The sequence below is a fragment of the Cinclus cinclus genome, chromosome 9 (genome assembly GCF_963662255.1).
Source record: "Cinclus cinclus chromosome 9, bCinCin1.1, whole genome shotgun sequence".
NCBI classification, from domain to species: domain Eukaryota; kingdom Metazoa; phylum Chordata; class Aves; order Passeriformes; family Cinclidae; genus Cinclus; species Cinclus cinclus.
Window position 1 is genome coordinate 6312401 of NC_085054.1, and position 16280 is coordinate 6328680.

The window sequence follows — 16280 nt, forward strand, 5'->3', positions numbered from 1 at the left end:
GAAAACCCTAGTATGCTAAATAATAGATGTGTATGGTGGTACAAGGCTGGATTAATATAATTTACATGATGGTAGCACAAGGCAGGATTAATACCATTTAGGTTGCCTATGCAATTTAAAGATACCACGTAATTTAAAGGATGCCTATGCAATTTAAAGGTCCCACATAATCTAAAGGATGCTTGATTTCTCCAGCCTACATACGACTCAAACACCCTGCCTTGTGCAGAATGCCATGCAAACCCCTGGGACAGCATTACCAGAGACCCAACACCCTGTTCTAGGAGTGTCCCTGACCTCAGTGGTGACTAAGGAGAAGTGGCATGTGTTCCTGCTGGTGGAATTATATTGTCTTACAGGCATCAGCAATGTGATGATCCACATGCCATAAAGCGCTACTCAGATGCTCTGTGACAGGTGCAAACACATGATCTGTGCAAATATAAAGATCTCTGACATCTATGGTCCATGTATTTCATCCCTTGGTCCCCTTTGCATAACACTGACTCGCACAAGGTGTTTGAACATGTCCTGCAGTCTCCATCTCTGACATTTTTTCATACTATTTTCCATTATTTGCCCCATATTCTTCAGTTAATTGCCCTAATTATCTCTTCTTGCTTCTACACTCTAAATTTTCTGTGAAAATTATTTCTGCTTTTACAATGCTTTCTATGAATGCCTAAAAATACCATAAGAAAAATTAGGATGATAATATTATTATTCAGTGTGTGATTTTGGCTAATTTCATTTGTTTGATATTATGGAGTACTTGGGAGGGGAATTTGATTTCTTACTAAGTGAAGATACAGCAGTATTCCTAATAGCATATGCCATGTCTGTATGTTAGTCTCAAATATCTTGTGAGTCAACCTCTTGTTAAGTATTTTTTCACTTTGTGAGATTCGGGACTATCTTTCCTGCCCTAAAAACATCCTCCAGGTTTGAAAGATCTGATTGTGGCTTGGCATTTAGTTTTTCTATACCATAAAAAACAGGGAAGGATTTAATATTGCAACTAATTGCATAAATAAAGGACTACACAGCTTTATCCTGCTGAAATATCTGCCCTTTCTATATGTCATGAATTATTGTGCATTTAAAAATCAGAATTTTTCTCTATCTCTAACAACACAAGTCAAGTATTGATACAGAGCTACAGCTCAAATGTGAAGGGCTCAGTTAATCTAAGGCTATCAAGAAGAGCTTAGCAACCATCTGAGATGCAATTTTGCCATGTGTAAGCTGGAACAAATGAATTGTGGTGCTGCATTAAACTGTGAATTAAGTGTCCCATTACAAAAGGTTGATATCAGACAAATATACCCAGCATGTAACAGAAAGCACAGAACACACAAACCCTGTCATTAAAAGCAGCAAATGCCAGAGCAGCCAGGGCAGTATCACAGGAGGAGCCCTACTGGGTCACCAGTGACTGAGGAGTCATGAGACAAGAAAGTCAGAAGTGTTGCTGGCACTAGAAATGTGCCAAGCTCATGTCTCCACAGAACTGATCAAACTTGAATTTTTTCATAAAGAATTAACCTGTTCACTGCTTATCTTTTTTTGAATGGATATTTTCAGGTATTACCCAGTGCAAGACAGCCTTTTAAATAGTGAAATTAGTGAAATAGTGATTTTTTGAAAGCAGCACACATATATACACAAGTTTGCAGTCCCTCTCACATCATTGCCAGGAGAATCTTATTGAATTCTATTACTTAAGTGCTGAGTTTGTGGCACTTCAGGTAAATTTTCTTCTTTTTTGCCATTAAAATCAAAGAACCTCAAGGAGAGTTTTAAAAATAAAAAATATTGTCCAAATAATGAACAGTCAAATCATAGTGTATTTGGGACATGTAGAAGTAAACCCTTACTCCATATAGAACAGGCACATATATCTATAATCTGAGGTAGATCTTACTTAGCTCTGGAACCTGGGACTAGCAGAGTGCTAGTAAATTTGTGGAGTTGGGTTTTTAATATAAACTTGGGCTCAGATTTCTAAAATGGCTTCTAGCTTTGGATCCCTTGTACATAGCAGTTTGAGACATAAAAACAGACTCCATTTTGAAAGTGCAGGCATTTTTCAACCTGCCACAGAAACTCCCATTTTTGCTAATAATCATATAATACCACTGCAAGAAAATAGAACTTTTGAAAATGCTTCAAGAAATTCACTGTTGAGGACATGTTTTGGAGGGCTGCCTAGCATAAAACATCTTTAAACTCATTTTCACAAATACTGAAGACACATAGCTCTGAATAAAATCACTGGGGTCTGCTGTATACTCTAAGTTTATCATGATAATGCCCAAGTTGCCCTACATCAGTAGCACAAATTTGAATTACACCATCCCATCAGGACTATTTGATAACTTCCATTTGTGAAATTAACAATGCTTAAATGTACTTTTACCATTTTGATTTCGAATCCTACCTAAAACTATCCGCATTCTCTTTCTCTTTGTGTGTGAGTTTGCTTTACGTTTCTCTAGCTATCAGTGCTTTACTGCGAATAAGGTTAAATATCAGTGCTTTACTGTAAGATTTTAAACTTTCCTAACCAAGTTTGATGGGACTGCGGTCAACCAGTGAAAACTTCAATCTGCATGTCAATTTCTCCTTCATTTTAGTCTCATACAGTCATTTTCCTGGCACATTAAATTCCCCAATAATTTATTCAGTTTATAAGAAGGATACTCTAGAAAGGAAGCAGAATTCTGTGCACCTGGGGTTTTCCAAACCACAGACAATAGAACTGGAAAAAAAAATTAATCTGTAAATGCAGTCTCAGATCCCATTCCTGACCTCCCAAGCAGTGCAACTGGTGATTGGGGTTGAGTGGAGATATACATGAAGTGAATTTGCAAGCATTTTAATTAGAAAGAAATTGTTTTCTAGGATTACAAGAAGACTTTGAGCTGGAGCCATCTCCTTAAGTTACCCATTCTTCTTATGTGGTTCAAATAAGAATTTTGCTTGTTCATCGAATGGATTTAAGTTGGTCAATAAATTTGGCTGAGTAGAACACTGAGAAGAGAATTTCTGCAGGGAATCTAAAATCACCATTTAAAACCAAAAAATCAGATGTTGGTATAATTTAAATTTTTCTGATCCAAAGTCTTGCTCATGGCCCTGACAAAAAAATAACATATTTGAACAACGGTTGATTCATTCATTCAAACAGTTGATTGATGACTGCTGTTGATCAAACTAAAAAAAAAAAATAAATCCAGAAAAAGAAATTAAAAACCCCAAAACTTTGCTAGCATTTGATTATAATGTCTACAGCAGTCACTTTTTCTTTCACTTCATTTTCTAAAGCCATATTAGTGTTAGAACATATGCTTCATTTGGTTGGAAGTACTGGTCTTTAGGTTATCTCAGCTATTGGACTGCATAAATACGCTAGCAATAAGCAATCCTACTTAGATACTAACAAATACATTTTAAAAGCACCTCACATTAATTATTTCAGCATTCTCATGATTTTGATGAACTTCTATTGCTTAATAAGATTGCTAAACACTACAGTCCTCTCATTATTCAAGTGATTTACTAAACATAGGAGCCAGTGCAGCTGCCTTATCGCTCTGCACATTTTAGAGACCTTTTCTGAAAAAAAATTCCTTTGTCACTGTGCCACATATATCTGTGCCTATGGCATTGTGCTCCACTGTAACTGTGTACACATGAGCGTGCATTATGTCTGGCATTTCATAATGTCTTAATCTCCACTTGTCTTCCTTTTTCTGCAGGTTTCCCAGTTCCTGAGGTGAACTGGTATCGGGATGGCCAGGTTCTCTCTGCTGCAACTCTGCCCGGTGTGCAGATCTCGTTTAGTGATGGCCGCGCTAGACTGGTGATCCCCACCGTGACAGAAGCCAACAGCGGGAGATACACTGTGCAAGCCACCAATGGATCTGGGCAAGCAACTAGTACTGCTGAGCTGCTTGTCACAGGTACAGAGCAGCCAAAGAGAGGCACCTCTGCCTGCTAGCAGTGGGAGGGAGTGATGGAAGAGTAACACATAATGAAATAGTTCAGATTTCAAGTACATGATCAGCAAAAAAATAGCAAGCAGCATCCGTTTACCTAAAGCAGTCTAGAACTCAGCATGTGCTCTCACCACTATGTCTAACAGTGTCCTTTACATTTTAACTGTATAATCATGATCTTGCAAACTCTTATTCATGATTACATGCTCCTGGCTCAGCCCTTATACATGTAGCTCCTTATGGTCTCTCATACTGGCTACATTGAAATTGCCCATAAAAGAAAGGGTGAAGTTCTGCAGGATGGAGCCACTGATGATATCTAACAGTATCAATGATATTTAACAGACTAAGTCACATAAAGGGCCATACCAAGAGTCTGTGCTCAATGTCTATGGTTACAAACAATGTATCTGTAATTCTAGAAATATTTGCAATCATAGCTGTAATAAAAAATAATATTTTGAATGTTTCAGAAGGTACTACCATCTGTCAGTAGCGCGTGCACTTCTAGTAATGAAAGTATCTAGTACCTGCAATTCTTTTTAACACACACTACTGTTTTTTCTATTTACTTCTTCAATAAAATTCAGCTGGAACAGCACCACCAAACTTCTCACAACGACTACAGAGCATGACTGCAAGACAGGGAAGTCAAGTTCGACTTGACGTAAGAGTGACTGGAATCCCTACACCTGTGGTGAAGTTCTATCGGGATGGAGTAGAAATTAAAAGTTCCCCCGATTTTAAAATTTTACAAGAAGGAGACCTTTACAGCTTAATAATTGCAGAAGCATATCCTGAAGACTCCGGCACCTATTCTGTAAATGCCACAAATAGTGTGGGACGTGCTACTTCAACAGCTGAATTGCTAATTCAAGGTAGGAGAGCTGATGTTGCAGACCATGAAAAGCAGAGCATTAATAGTAGTGGTGCAATATGCACCACTTCATTGCAGTTATATCAACAAGTTAATTTATAGCTTCTTTCTCAAGAGTTATTAACTTGTGAAAAAAAAAGCAGTCTCTGATGAAATTTGCCAAGGATTTTTGTCTGCAATTTAAAAGGACCTTTTCTCCATAATGGGTCTTCTTTAAGTACAGTATACAGTTGATGGAAAAAATGTGGGATACCTTGAGTTATTCTCATTTTGGTCTGTAAATCTCTCCAAGTTTTATTTGTAAGTTGGCTTTGATAGAATATATATTAGAGTGCATAACTGTATGCTCTTGTGAAGGAGGCTGGTAAGGATGAAGACAGTTCTTAGAGAATTGTAGCAGGGAATCGTGCTACCCAGAGCAGTCGTGCTTGGATTTCACCTCAGTCTGGCTTAGAAACTCTGTAACCATTTTAGATCCAGGGCTGATATGATGAATCTACAGTGAATGTATTCTGTTTTGCTTTGTTTGAGTTTTTCTTCTAATGACTTGGTAATGCAGTAATACTGTTTCAACTGTTCTCACATTCATCTGCCTATAGATATTGAAGGGAAAACAGATGGTTGCTTAAGTATTTTTCTGTTGTTTATATAAATTTTTACATAACTGGAGTTGACTGTTCATTCATTTCTCTGTTCATTGATTGTTGCCATATGCAATTCTTCTGACCATGTTTTCTTTCAAAAGGCGAGGAAGAAGCCGTTCCTGCTAAAAAGACAAAGACAATTGTTTCGACTGCTCAGATTTCCCAAACAAGACAAGCCAGAATTGAAAAGGTATAATTTTCAAAAACAGAGCAGGTATGGCTAAAATGTGGAGGATTACTTCTAGAGTACCTCACCCTTGTTTTCTTTTCCCTGTTTCTCATTATAGAAGACTGAAGCCCACTTTGATGCCAGATCACTTACAAGTGTTGAAATGATTATAGAAGGTGCAACCGCCCAACAGCTCCCACACAAGGCACCTCCACGAATGCCTCCTAGACCTACATCAAAATCACCAACACCAACAACTGCTGCAAAAGCACAAATGGCACGGCAGCAATCACCATCACCCGTTAGACAATCACCATCACCTGTAAGACATGTCAGAGCACCAACACCTTCACCAGTAAGGTAAAATTACTGTTCTTTTGGGCAATATTGCTTTTGGAATCACTGTTAAATATAGAATTAATGCTGTAGAATGAGAACATGGTATAAAATAAAGAATGCATCAACTCCTTAGTGACTGGATTTATTCTGCTGGTGAGCTGTAATGTGCTATATTACAGTGCGGGTCGCCTATGTAGACTTCTATCCCCTGTTGTAGAAAATCCCATTTGATTGTTCTACATAGAGCCAAAGTAGTACTCACAGATCCATTTCATGATGAAACAGAAAAAATAAAACAAACAGTAGAGCAGTTGCCTCTTGATTATTTTAGATGAACAGAGAACAGAGCAATGACAATGATGAGGGCAAAGAATGAAAGGATATGCAAAAAAAAAAAAAAAATGAGCTCATGTTGCATTTTTCAAAGTCCTGCAGTTTCAGTATCCTGAAGCACCAGCATCATGGAAGGAATGTCTCCAAGCTGAATGCTCAGAAGAGCCCCATTTAAGTTGGCAGAACTGGGTGTGCTGGTGAATTTTACACCACTGATAATAACTTGCAAGGACAGGAATAAATGGATCGATAGCAACTAGCATTAAATAACGAACTACATAAATGAAAAAAAATAATTCAATAGCGACATCTAGAGCACATGTAGAACTAGAAATTTGTCCTCCCTTGCTAGTCAGGTCCCTTTTAGGCATACAACACAAAATTAAAAAAAACAAAATCTAAACATTAATATGATATTGCTGCCCCCTACTGCTGCGTTTTATTAACCTTCTCAGGGAAACGCAGCACAAAAAAATTCTACTCAAAGAAATTCTAAGTTAGAAAGACTGCTTAATAATTTTGAAAAATGCTTTACAACTGTCTGCTAGGATTAGGATTCAATTTTTGGAATATAAAAATGTAGAAACTAGCACTTTCCAAGTGGATATAAATTTATTGTGTCTGAGATCTGTAAATGTGTGGGGAAAAAATACTAGGCCCTGATAAGAAATTTGCCTGGACTATGGGTACATATGGGTGACACATGAAAACATGATGTAGTACAGGAGTATATCCAGTTGTTTTGTTAGGTGGTTGCCACGTGACATTTGTATAAAGATTAGTTACAATTATCATTTTGTCTCTCTACAGAGACTGGAGCACGAGCGTATTATGTTGTATTTACATCTTGTGAGCCTTTTGTACTATTCCTATTAGAAGAATTAGGACAGAGCAAATGCAAAATCATTATTTTCTTAATATTTCAAATATATTTGGTTGACTGAAATTTCTTTTGCCACTTGTTCTTATTTTTTTTGGAAACTAAGCTACTACAAAGACAGGTTAAATTTGCGAGAATGACAACAGTTAGGTGTAATATTAAAAAAACAAGTGTAATTTGCAAGTAGAACCTCTCAAAAACCTTAAAATCAAACTACACATTACTGGAGATACCCTATATGGGGAGTGAGTTCGAGCTCAGGCTGAAGTTGTTTATACAGTTATCACTCTGTGGCAGTACATTAATGGTATTGATACTCTACTTTTTTTTAATAGATCAGTTTCTCCTGCTGGGAGAATCTCCACATCACCTATTAGACCAGTGAAATCTCCATCTCCAATCCGTAAACCACATGTAGTGACAACAGCTGGGGCTGATGTCCTCCCTCCGTGGAAGCAGGAAGGATATTCTGCAACCACAGAGGCCCAGATGAAGGAAACCAGAGTGTCCACAAGTACTACCCAAGTGACTGAAGAAAGATGGGAGGGGAGATATGGGGTCCAAGAACAAGTTACTGTTACTGGCACTGCTGCTGGCGAGGTGGCCACTGGTGCCAGAGAGGTAAAGTCTGTTTTTGGAAAAAATATTGGGTTTGCTTTATGTGGGTTCTCACCACTCATGGGTAGTTCTGTTAAATGGAATCTGAGAGGCTGTGTGTAACACCACGTGTGCTTCTGCTATTGAGAGAGTTCTGCTGCAGATATGGAAATGCTTCATTGCAGCATTCTGTCTCTGTACTTGTTTTGTGCTTCTTCTGCTTTGTATACAAAAGTGACAAAATGTCTTTTGATGTGACTAATATAGGTGAGAAAGGACAGTGAAAAAACAGCAGCTGTTGCTACAGTTGTTGCTGCTGTGGATCAAGCCATGGTGAGAGAACCCGCTCCAGGTGTTGCAGAGCAAATTACTAAAAGGACAGCAATGACTGCAGTCCACGTTCAGCCTGTTCATGAGCAGGTAGAAATAGAGCACAGACATTCTATGATTTTCTTTTACCCCTTCATCCAACACTCAAACAAGGCATGATTCACCTTGAGGAATTAACAAGATATTACCAAGTGCACTGCAAAAGCATGCATACTTTTCTAGAACACCTAGACTGTAAAGGAATGCTCAGGTTCACTTATGCCATTGCATTCCAACATAACAGGATTGAACTAACTACTCTTTCTAAGTTTAAGGATGCTTTCTCTCAAAGTGATCCTCTATTCTCTCTTCTCCTTTCTTCTCTAACATTATTCTTATGATGATGAAATTTTGTCTCTAATATCTTTTATAATTTTCCCACTAGGAATAAAATAATTCTCCTTTAGTATTTTTGCTTTACTTGAATTCCTCTCTTATTTTTCCTTCTCCTCTTATTTTGATGATCAGTTCTTTAAAATGAATTCTAAGGCTTTGGTTTTTTTGTTTTGTTGCTACAAAAATCAGATGAAAAAGGAGGAAATGGTAGTAGTTACCAGTGATAAAGCCACAAAACAAACAATGATATCGAGAACTAGAGAAGCAATTGTAACTTCACAAGAAAAAAGATACATCTCTCCTGAAAAGGTGAATACAGATTGTACCTGAGATTGTTATGCCCTACCTTGTTCAAAAATCTTATCTCTCATACAGAAGACAAGCCTATGAAGAAGACTAATGAAATACTGTTATAATTTGTCCCTTTTATAGATGTTCACTCTTCCAGTCTACAGTGCTATCATTTTCCTGTCTCTTCTCTGTGATTACTGTCTGTCTTTTCTTATTTCACTTCCATTATTTATACCTAAGAATGTGACAGATAAAGTTGCAATACATTACCCTAGACAAACCTCTCTTTTTTAATATATTATGTAGTAATTTACTAAATAGTATTCTTGATCACTTAAAGAATTGACATATAGAAACTAGCTCTTAAATTTTGTTGGGCCGAGGGTGGTGGGGAGGGAGTGATCTGATGTTGTCTCCCAGCTTGCCATTTGTAGCCTGCTTTGTCTGTTGGCAGCACAAGGCATCAGAAAAAAAGAAGGAAAAACTCATTCTGCATTGAAATCAATTTTGAAAATACCAATGAGTGATTTGAATTCAGATTATTTTAGCATGCATTTTATCAGAAATATGTGATTTAATGGAAGATGAGCTTCTATAGCCAATGTTATATTTGCATTATAGTAGAAATGTATTAGGAAGAAAGTATAACCACTCTTAAAAGCACTGAGAAACAGAACTCCACCTGGGCATTAATCTGAACTTGGCATTTGAAGTCTTGCCAAATTAAAGTTTCGTAAAACTTCTTTTTAATATCCTAAACTTTCTCAAAGTGGTTGTAATGCAGGACAGTTTTTCTCTGAGCCATTTTTTTTAGTACTGCTTTCAGTATCACACCAAACATTTGTGCAATGTTGTATTATTTTTATGTTAAATGTTTTATGCAAAGTCTGTTCATGTTGTTATTGTTGTTTCCAGACTAGGCGATTTCAAAACACAGAATGTGACATCTTTGCTCACTTTCATTTCCATGCTCTTTTCCAAATATATTGAAAATCAGTTACCTTATATTTTAAAATAAAAGTATTAAGTTGTTTATTTGTAAATGTCCAGGTGAGAAAAGAGCCAGAGAAAGCTCCAGTACCTACAGTAATAATTGCCACAGACAAAGCCAAAGAACAAGAAAGAATAACAAGAGCTAGAGAAGAAATATCTACCAGACATGAGCAAGTGCACATTGCTCATGAACAGGTAAATAAATTTTACAATCTTTAGTTCACAGAGATACTCTAGTTTATAAAATCTTTTAAAAAACTTTACAGTTGTTTTTTACAAAGAGGCGATTACTGAACAAAAAATTTTGTGAGACAAGGTATTCCAGACCAAAATCTCTGCAGATCCAGTTCTCCTGACCTCTCAGCTGCTCTGTCTGCACAGGAGTGCAGCTTCCCTTCTTACAGATCCTTCAAGCCTTAGGACTTTTATTGCCACATTACACAGAATTTCTTCTGATGCTTAATGATGAATTTATCTCTGAAGGCAGATTTCTGGATATGAATTTTAAAGGTTATTTTCCATGGTATGATATGTAGTGTGGAGCTTGATTTAATGAACTTCATATTTGTGTGAGGATTGAATACATCTTTTAGATCATATTGTGGGACCACTCAATGGATGGGGTTAACAATAATATTAAATCCTTTGCAAACAGTTTCTACAAAACATAATGATGTATTGCAAACTAGGAAGTACAAAGTTTTTCTCTCATTCAAATAAAAATTAATGCAATATATTAATGACTTTGCATGAACTTCTCTCAACATATAAGACAGGCTGTAACTTGGGTACAAAGGTATTACTCCAATTCTGAACTCATGTTTCTTTCTTCTTGATATACATTTAGAAACATTATCCTGCTTTCCAAAAAAGTTGTGTAATCTTGACAACAGGCATAATCAATTACTATTATTTTTCTTTACCATAAAAAATAGATAAGAAGGGAAGATATGAAACCTTCTGTACCTAAGGTAGTAATTACTACTGATAAACCTAAGGCACCGGTCGTAATATCGAAAAGTAAAGAGAGAGTTGCCACCAAACAAGAACAAGTGAGCATAACACGTGAAAAGGTGAATAGCACTGTTATAACCATATTTTGGTTTTATCCTTTCTTCTTTCCTCAAAAAATACTAACTATACATTTCCAGCTCATTTTTTCTAAGATTATTACACTTACAAACTTTTAGACCTACTGCTAATTAGACTAAATTATTTCATCTTGATCTTCCTCTCTTCTTTTCATTAATAGGATGCTCATAATTTATCTTCTGACTGATGTTTGGAATGGACTGACTGACTTCTGAAATGCATTTTAACTTTCTTTTTTTAATCATGACTTTTGTTTAAATAGGTGCGAGGGTATAACAATACTTATCACTATACACATAACACAGAGATGTGTGCAGTGCAGAAGGATCTAACCCTTCATTCTCCTTCCCTGGTCCCATTTCAAAATGTTTTCTAATTGTTCAAATTGTTCAAATACCTTTCAAGACGGAATGTAACTGAAACTTCTATTTCTGCTATAAAAATAAAACTAGATTAAACAGAAAGCAGAGAAAACTACTGTAGTTCCAGAAATAATTGCAATTACTAAAACCAAAGCACCAGTCATACTGTCCAGAACTGGAGAAGAAATTACAGCCAATGCACTGTTACAATTTTGTTTATCTGCAAACTACGCATTTTAAGACCTACTTTGGTACAACAGAATACTCTCAAATTAATTTCTGAAAATATACCCATTCAGTGGGATGATTGTTAAATAACAGTCAGTATGATTAAGTTTCTTGTGCTGAAGAGGTTTATTTACCACCCTGCTAGGAAATGTCACACTTTAGGCTACAGTCTGATTTCTCCATGACAGTGTCCTCTCTCTCAGTGGCTTTTAAGTAACCTTTACTTGTTCAAATTTCTGACTCTGCAATATTTTTTTCTACTTGATGATTCCTTATAACTTCATGGTTGTCAGATGAAACAACTTCTCTTTATTAAGGTTTGAATTGTTCCTTGTACAATACAAACTTTAACATTCATTCAGGTCTGTCCAGTTTGTTACTTAGGACCATCAGACTCTTGTTGGCACTGCTTTGTTCCAGTAGGATTCCCACAGCAGGAAATATCTACAATATGGGAACTCTTATGTGTGAAAGAATAGCTCAGTTGACAACAACTGTTATTTAAAATCTGTCTACCTACAGTGTAGTACATTCATAAAATGCTTTTATAAAATGTAAATAAATGAGTGAAGCATACAAAATTCACTCAGAGGAGTCAGACTGCTAGGTGAGTTCAGTCCCTTGTTAGATGATGTGAATTCAGGGCCAAATTCAAGCCAATTAAAAAAATTATTTTGAAACTGACAGTAATACTGTAGAAGAGGTCCCTGTTACATAAACTGCTTCAATAAGAAAACAAAATCTCTGTAAATGATCATTTTTTGGCTTCACCTGAGTAATTTTAGTTTAAGCTGGCAATAGTTTTAAAATCAGTATGAAATTATCTGTTAGGGGTTCTTTTCCCTTTTACAAGGCATGCATATCATATGATCTGTTGCTACATCCAGATCAGTTATGACACTAAGAATAAACAGTAGTAGTCACTATTATCTACTGTTGGCTGGCTGGGCAGATGTTTGGACCCTAATGACACAGAAATTGACAGTATTTATGATTTGTTAGAAACATATAGAAGTCCTGAGACAAAAGCATTATTTCCAAATTATCACACTTGTCAGTCTCCCTTCTTTTGTAAAACCCTTTAAAATAGATGAGCACTTATACTTGAATTAATGTAAACCTGATGTAAAAATGTTTATGAGTCTGTTTCTTAATAAATACATTCACATCAGATTTTGTATCTACAAGAGTTATATGGAGTTGATGAGCATACTTTAAAACTATGTGCACATTTACCTACCTGCATACTCTTAGACAAGTGGACACAAATTGCTTATTAAAATTGGGCTTGCAGACAAATTTTGATATGTATGAAACACAGAAGCATAGACATATTCTGAAAGCGCAGAGAATGCATTTGAATTTGAATTTACTGATTCATAAGTGTATTGACAGGTGCATACTTTTGATCTCTTCATCATGACTTTTGCATAACCATACAACCTCTCTTTGGAATATACTGAACATTATAACTGTCATATATACAAATTTTCAATATAATGATGAATGTGTATAAATTCTGTTGCTGTTATTTGTAGACTCAAGCTGGAAAAAAGGCTGAAGCTGTAGCTACAGTCGTTGCAGCAGTTGATCAGGCACGTGTTCGATCACCCTGGCAACCAGAACAAGTAGATGAAACTTATGTAAAGGAGAAAACTTTGGAGTATGGTTATAAAGAGCACACTGTAACAGAGCGTGGTCCTGAGGCCCCAGCAGAACGTCATGTTGTCACTAAAGAAGTCAAAACAGTCTATGTTCCTCCTGAGAAACACATCTCAGCTCCTGAAAAGCAGGAAGTTCATATATCAAAAGAGGTTAGATTATTTTTTACGTTACATTCTTTTCCAGAAACTACGTCCCAGTGAAATCTGTTTCAGTTTAAAGAACAGCATCACTTTCAACAACTCTTTTCATTACTTTGTGTAGATAAAAAGAACAACAGAACTTGAGAAAACAATTCATGTCGAACCTCCACGACCTCGCACAGCAAGTCCTCACTTCACGGTCTCCAGAGTTGCTGTTCCTAAACCAGATCACACATATGAGGTGAGCTGAAGTTGTATCCAAGAGGAGCAGCATGCTCATTTTCAATAGCCAGTAGGTCACCATTCAATTTGGCTTTTCCTCCCACACTCCAGTGTGGTACTTCCCCAAGAGGAAGAGCTGTATGCTTCTTGCAGTTATTTTTTGCTGCCTTGTTTGACTAATAAAGAACACCGCTGTAAACAGACAAATGAATTGCTGAAATATAGTTTGTTGTTATTATTTCTTATTTAAATAATCTTATAAACTGTTTCAGGATGCAGCTTCAGTACTTAATAACAAATAGTAAAATTGTAGATTTTTGTCATACAAGTTATATTTTTTAAAGAGCAGAAGTATCCCTCTTTAATCTTATTATGTGCATCAACTCACTCACACACTGCTTTTTTCTTCCTTGCTAATTAATACATGCTAAGCTAATTTTTTAAATAGAACAAATCCAGATTGACTGCATAATATGATACCATCAATCTTTAATGTTATTCTTCCATTCTTCTGTTGGATTCCTTTACATAATATTAAAACTTTCCAGTTAATTAATTTTCTTGCTCAAGCATACTTTTTCTCTTCACCTAGAAATTAAATTTATTTTCCCTAAATATATTTAAACACTGTTATAAATATTTGTATTAAATATTTATGTATTTTTTAAAAGTTATTCCACCTATAAGATTTTGAAATCTCTTCATTTACTTTAATTATTGGAAGTTATATAACTAGTAGTATTCTTTATTACAGTATTAGACTGATTAAATGGAAATCTAAGACTTCAAGTGAAGAAACAGAGAGAACATTCCTTGTGCTGCACTTAAGAGCTTCTTGACCATTTAAAATCAAATTCTAAAGTGAAAAATAAAATATTTGAATGTTAGTTCAAAAGCAATGCAAGGATATTATATATCCAGTATTCTACTACTGTAATCTAAAACTACTACTCTTTTTTTACACATAGCTTTTGCAGTGTCAAAACCAAGTAACTAAGGAAGCAACTGCTGCATATGCAATCTGCTCAAGAAATGCACTCTGCTTTGAAAACAAAGCAACAACAAAGCTGTAACTATTTTTCTTCTGTTCCCCAGGTTTCAATAGCTGGATCTGCCATGGCTACTCTGGAGAAAGAGTTATCAGCTACTTCTGCCGTGCAAAAGATCACCAAGCCTGTTAAACCACCTCAGCTAAAGCCTCATGAAGTCAGGATAAAAGCAGAGCCAGTTGCTCCTCCACAGTTTCCTTTTGGAGAGGCTGCTGAGACGTATAAGAGTCACTATGATGTTGAGACTAAAAAGGAGACAAGCATTAAAAGTGAAGCAGTGCGGACAGAACACTTGATGCTGCATAAAGAAGGCGAAGCAAAGGTATGGTTTTGAGCAAACTTCTTCTTTCATCTTAAGATTTTAATCTTAAAAAATATGGAATTGCCTCACTTTTTTGCTGTCTTCTTATCACAATTTTCCACTTCTAAAGCATTCCGTTGCCTTTTATTTTTGTTTTACACAAATCCTTGTAAGGACCCAATATTTACTTATGACCTGCAAAGAGTTCACATTACCTGATTTAATTTCTTATTTAAATTATGCTATGTCCTTGACTTTGTTCATTATTGTCCTCTAAACAACCTAGGTGACAGAAACTGCCAGAGTTCCTGTGCCTGCAGAAATCCCTGCTACTCCACCCACCTTAGTCTCAGTAAGTCATTTGTATGTGGTGTAAGGGAGTTACGCTAGATTTTCACCCATTCTGTTTTCTAATTTTTATCACTGAATATCTAACCATTAAAAATTGATTTTATTTAATCTTTTAAATTTTGTTTTAGATTTATTCAGTCATATAATTTATCTTTGATACAAAGTCTACTTGATATCTTTTATGGTAGTGATTCTTCACATTTATGTCACCGTAGTAGGTTGATCTATCTTCATAAATGTGAACCTACCTTTTAATTTTGTTGAAAACAGTAGTGTTCAGAGATCCTAAAAGCCAGTTTCAAATACTTCCCTTTGGAAAATGCCTTCTTTTTTCTCCCCGCATACATTGCTTCATAGAACACTGTTTTGAACTAGATGCTAAATTTTCCATTCAAATGAGTTTTAGATATTTAAGTGTCTGTTTGAAATGTACATGTACATGTCAAATGTAATCTGTTTGAAAAGTATCTATTGAAAATATATATTAACCGTGATACTTATTTTTTGTCATACAGGGCCTCAAAAATAAGACTGTGACTGAAGGTGAGTCTGTCACTCTGGAGTGCCAAATATCCGGTCACCCTCAGCCTACAGTGACGTGGTACAGGGAAGACTACAAAATTGAGAGCTCCATGGACTTCCAGATCACTTTCAAAGCAGGACTTGCTCGCCTTGTGATTCGTGAAGCCTTTGCAGAGGACAGTGGAAGATTTACCTGCACTGCTACCAATAAGGCTGGGAGTGTCAGCACTTCTTGCCACCTACATGTGAAAGGTAAGTACATTTATAGAATCATAGATTCGTTCAAGTTGGAAAAGACAATTCAGAGTATCGATTTCAACCATTAACCCAAAACTGCCAAGTCCAGTGCTAAACCCTGTCCCTAGATGCCACATCCAAATGTCTTTTAAAATACTTCCGTGGTGGAGAAGATATTTAAAAGTCAGCCCCAGATGACTCATGGGCAACCTTTTCCAATGCTTGATAACCTTTGATAGCCTTTTTGGTGAAAGATTACCTAATATTCAAACTAAACCCCCC

At 36.1% G+C, this 16280-nt stretch overlaps 1 protein-coding gene across 1 annotated transcript in view; it reads left to right on the plus strand.

Annotated features, from left to right (window-relative positions):
• Positions 1–16280, plus strand: part of TTN (titin) — a 237732-nt gene that overhangs the window by 539 nt on the left and 220913 nt on the right. The window contains exons 2-16 of the mRNA XM_062498574.1: positions 3762–3965; positions 4592–4879; positions 5624–5712; positions 5810–6051; positions 7579–7869; positions 8113–8260; positions 8735–8854; positions 9887–10024; positions 10765–10902; positions 11374–11514; positions 13050–13325; positions 13438–13557; positions 14634–14909; positions 15175–15240; positions 15755–16013. Coding sequence (XP_062354558.1) covers positions 3762–3965; positions 4592–4879; positions 5624–5712; positions 5810–6051; positions 7579–7869; positions 8113–8260; positions 8735–8854; positions 9887–10024; positions 10765–10902; positions 11374–11514; positions 13050–13325; positions 13438–13557; positions 14634–14909; positions 15175–15240; positions 15755–16013 — 2796 coding nt within the window. The remainder of the gene's footprint in view (positions 1–3761; positions 3966–4591; positions 4880–5623; positions 5713–5809; positions 6052–7578; positions 7870–8112; positions 8261–8734; positions 8855–9886; positions 10025–10764; positions 10903–11373; positions 11515–13049; positions 13326–13437; positions 13558–14633; positions 14910–15174; positions 15241–15754; positions 16014–16280) is intronic.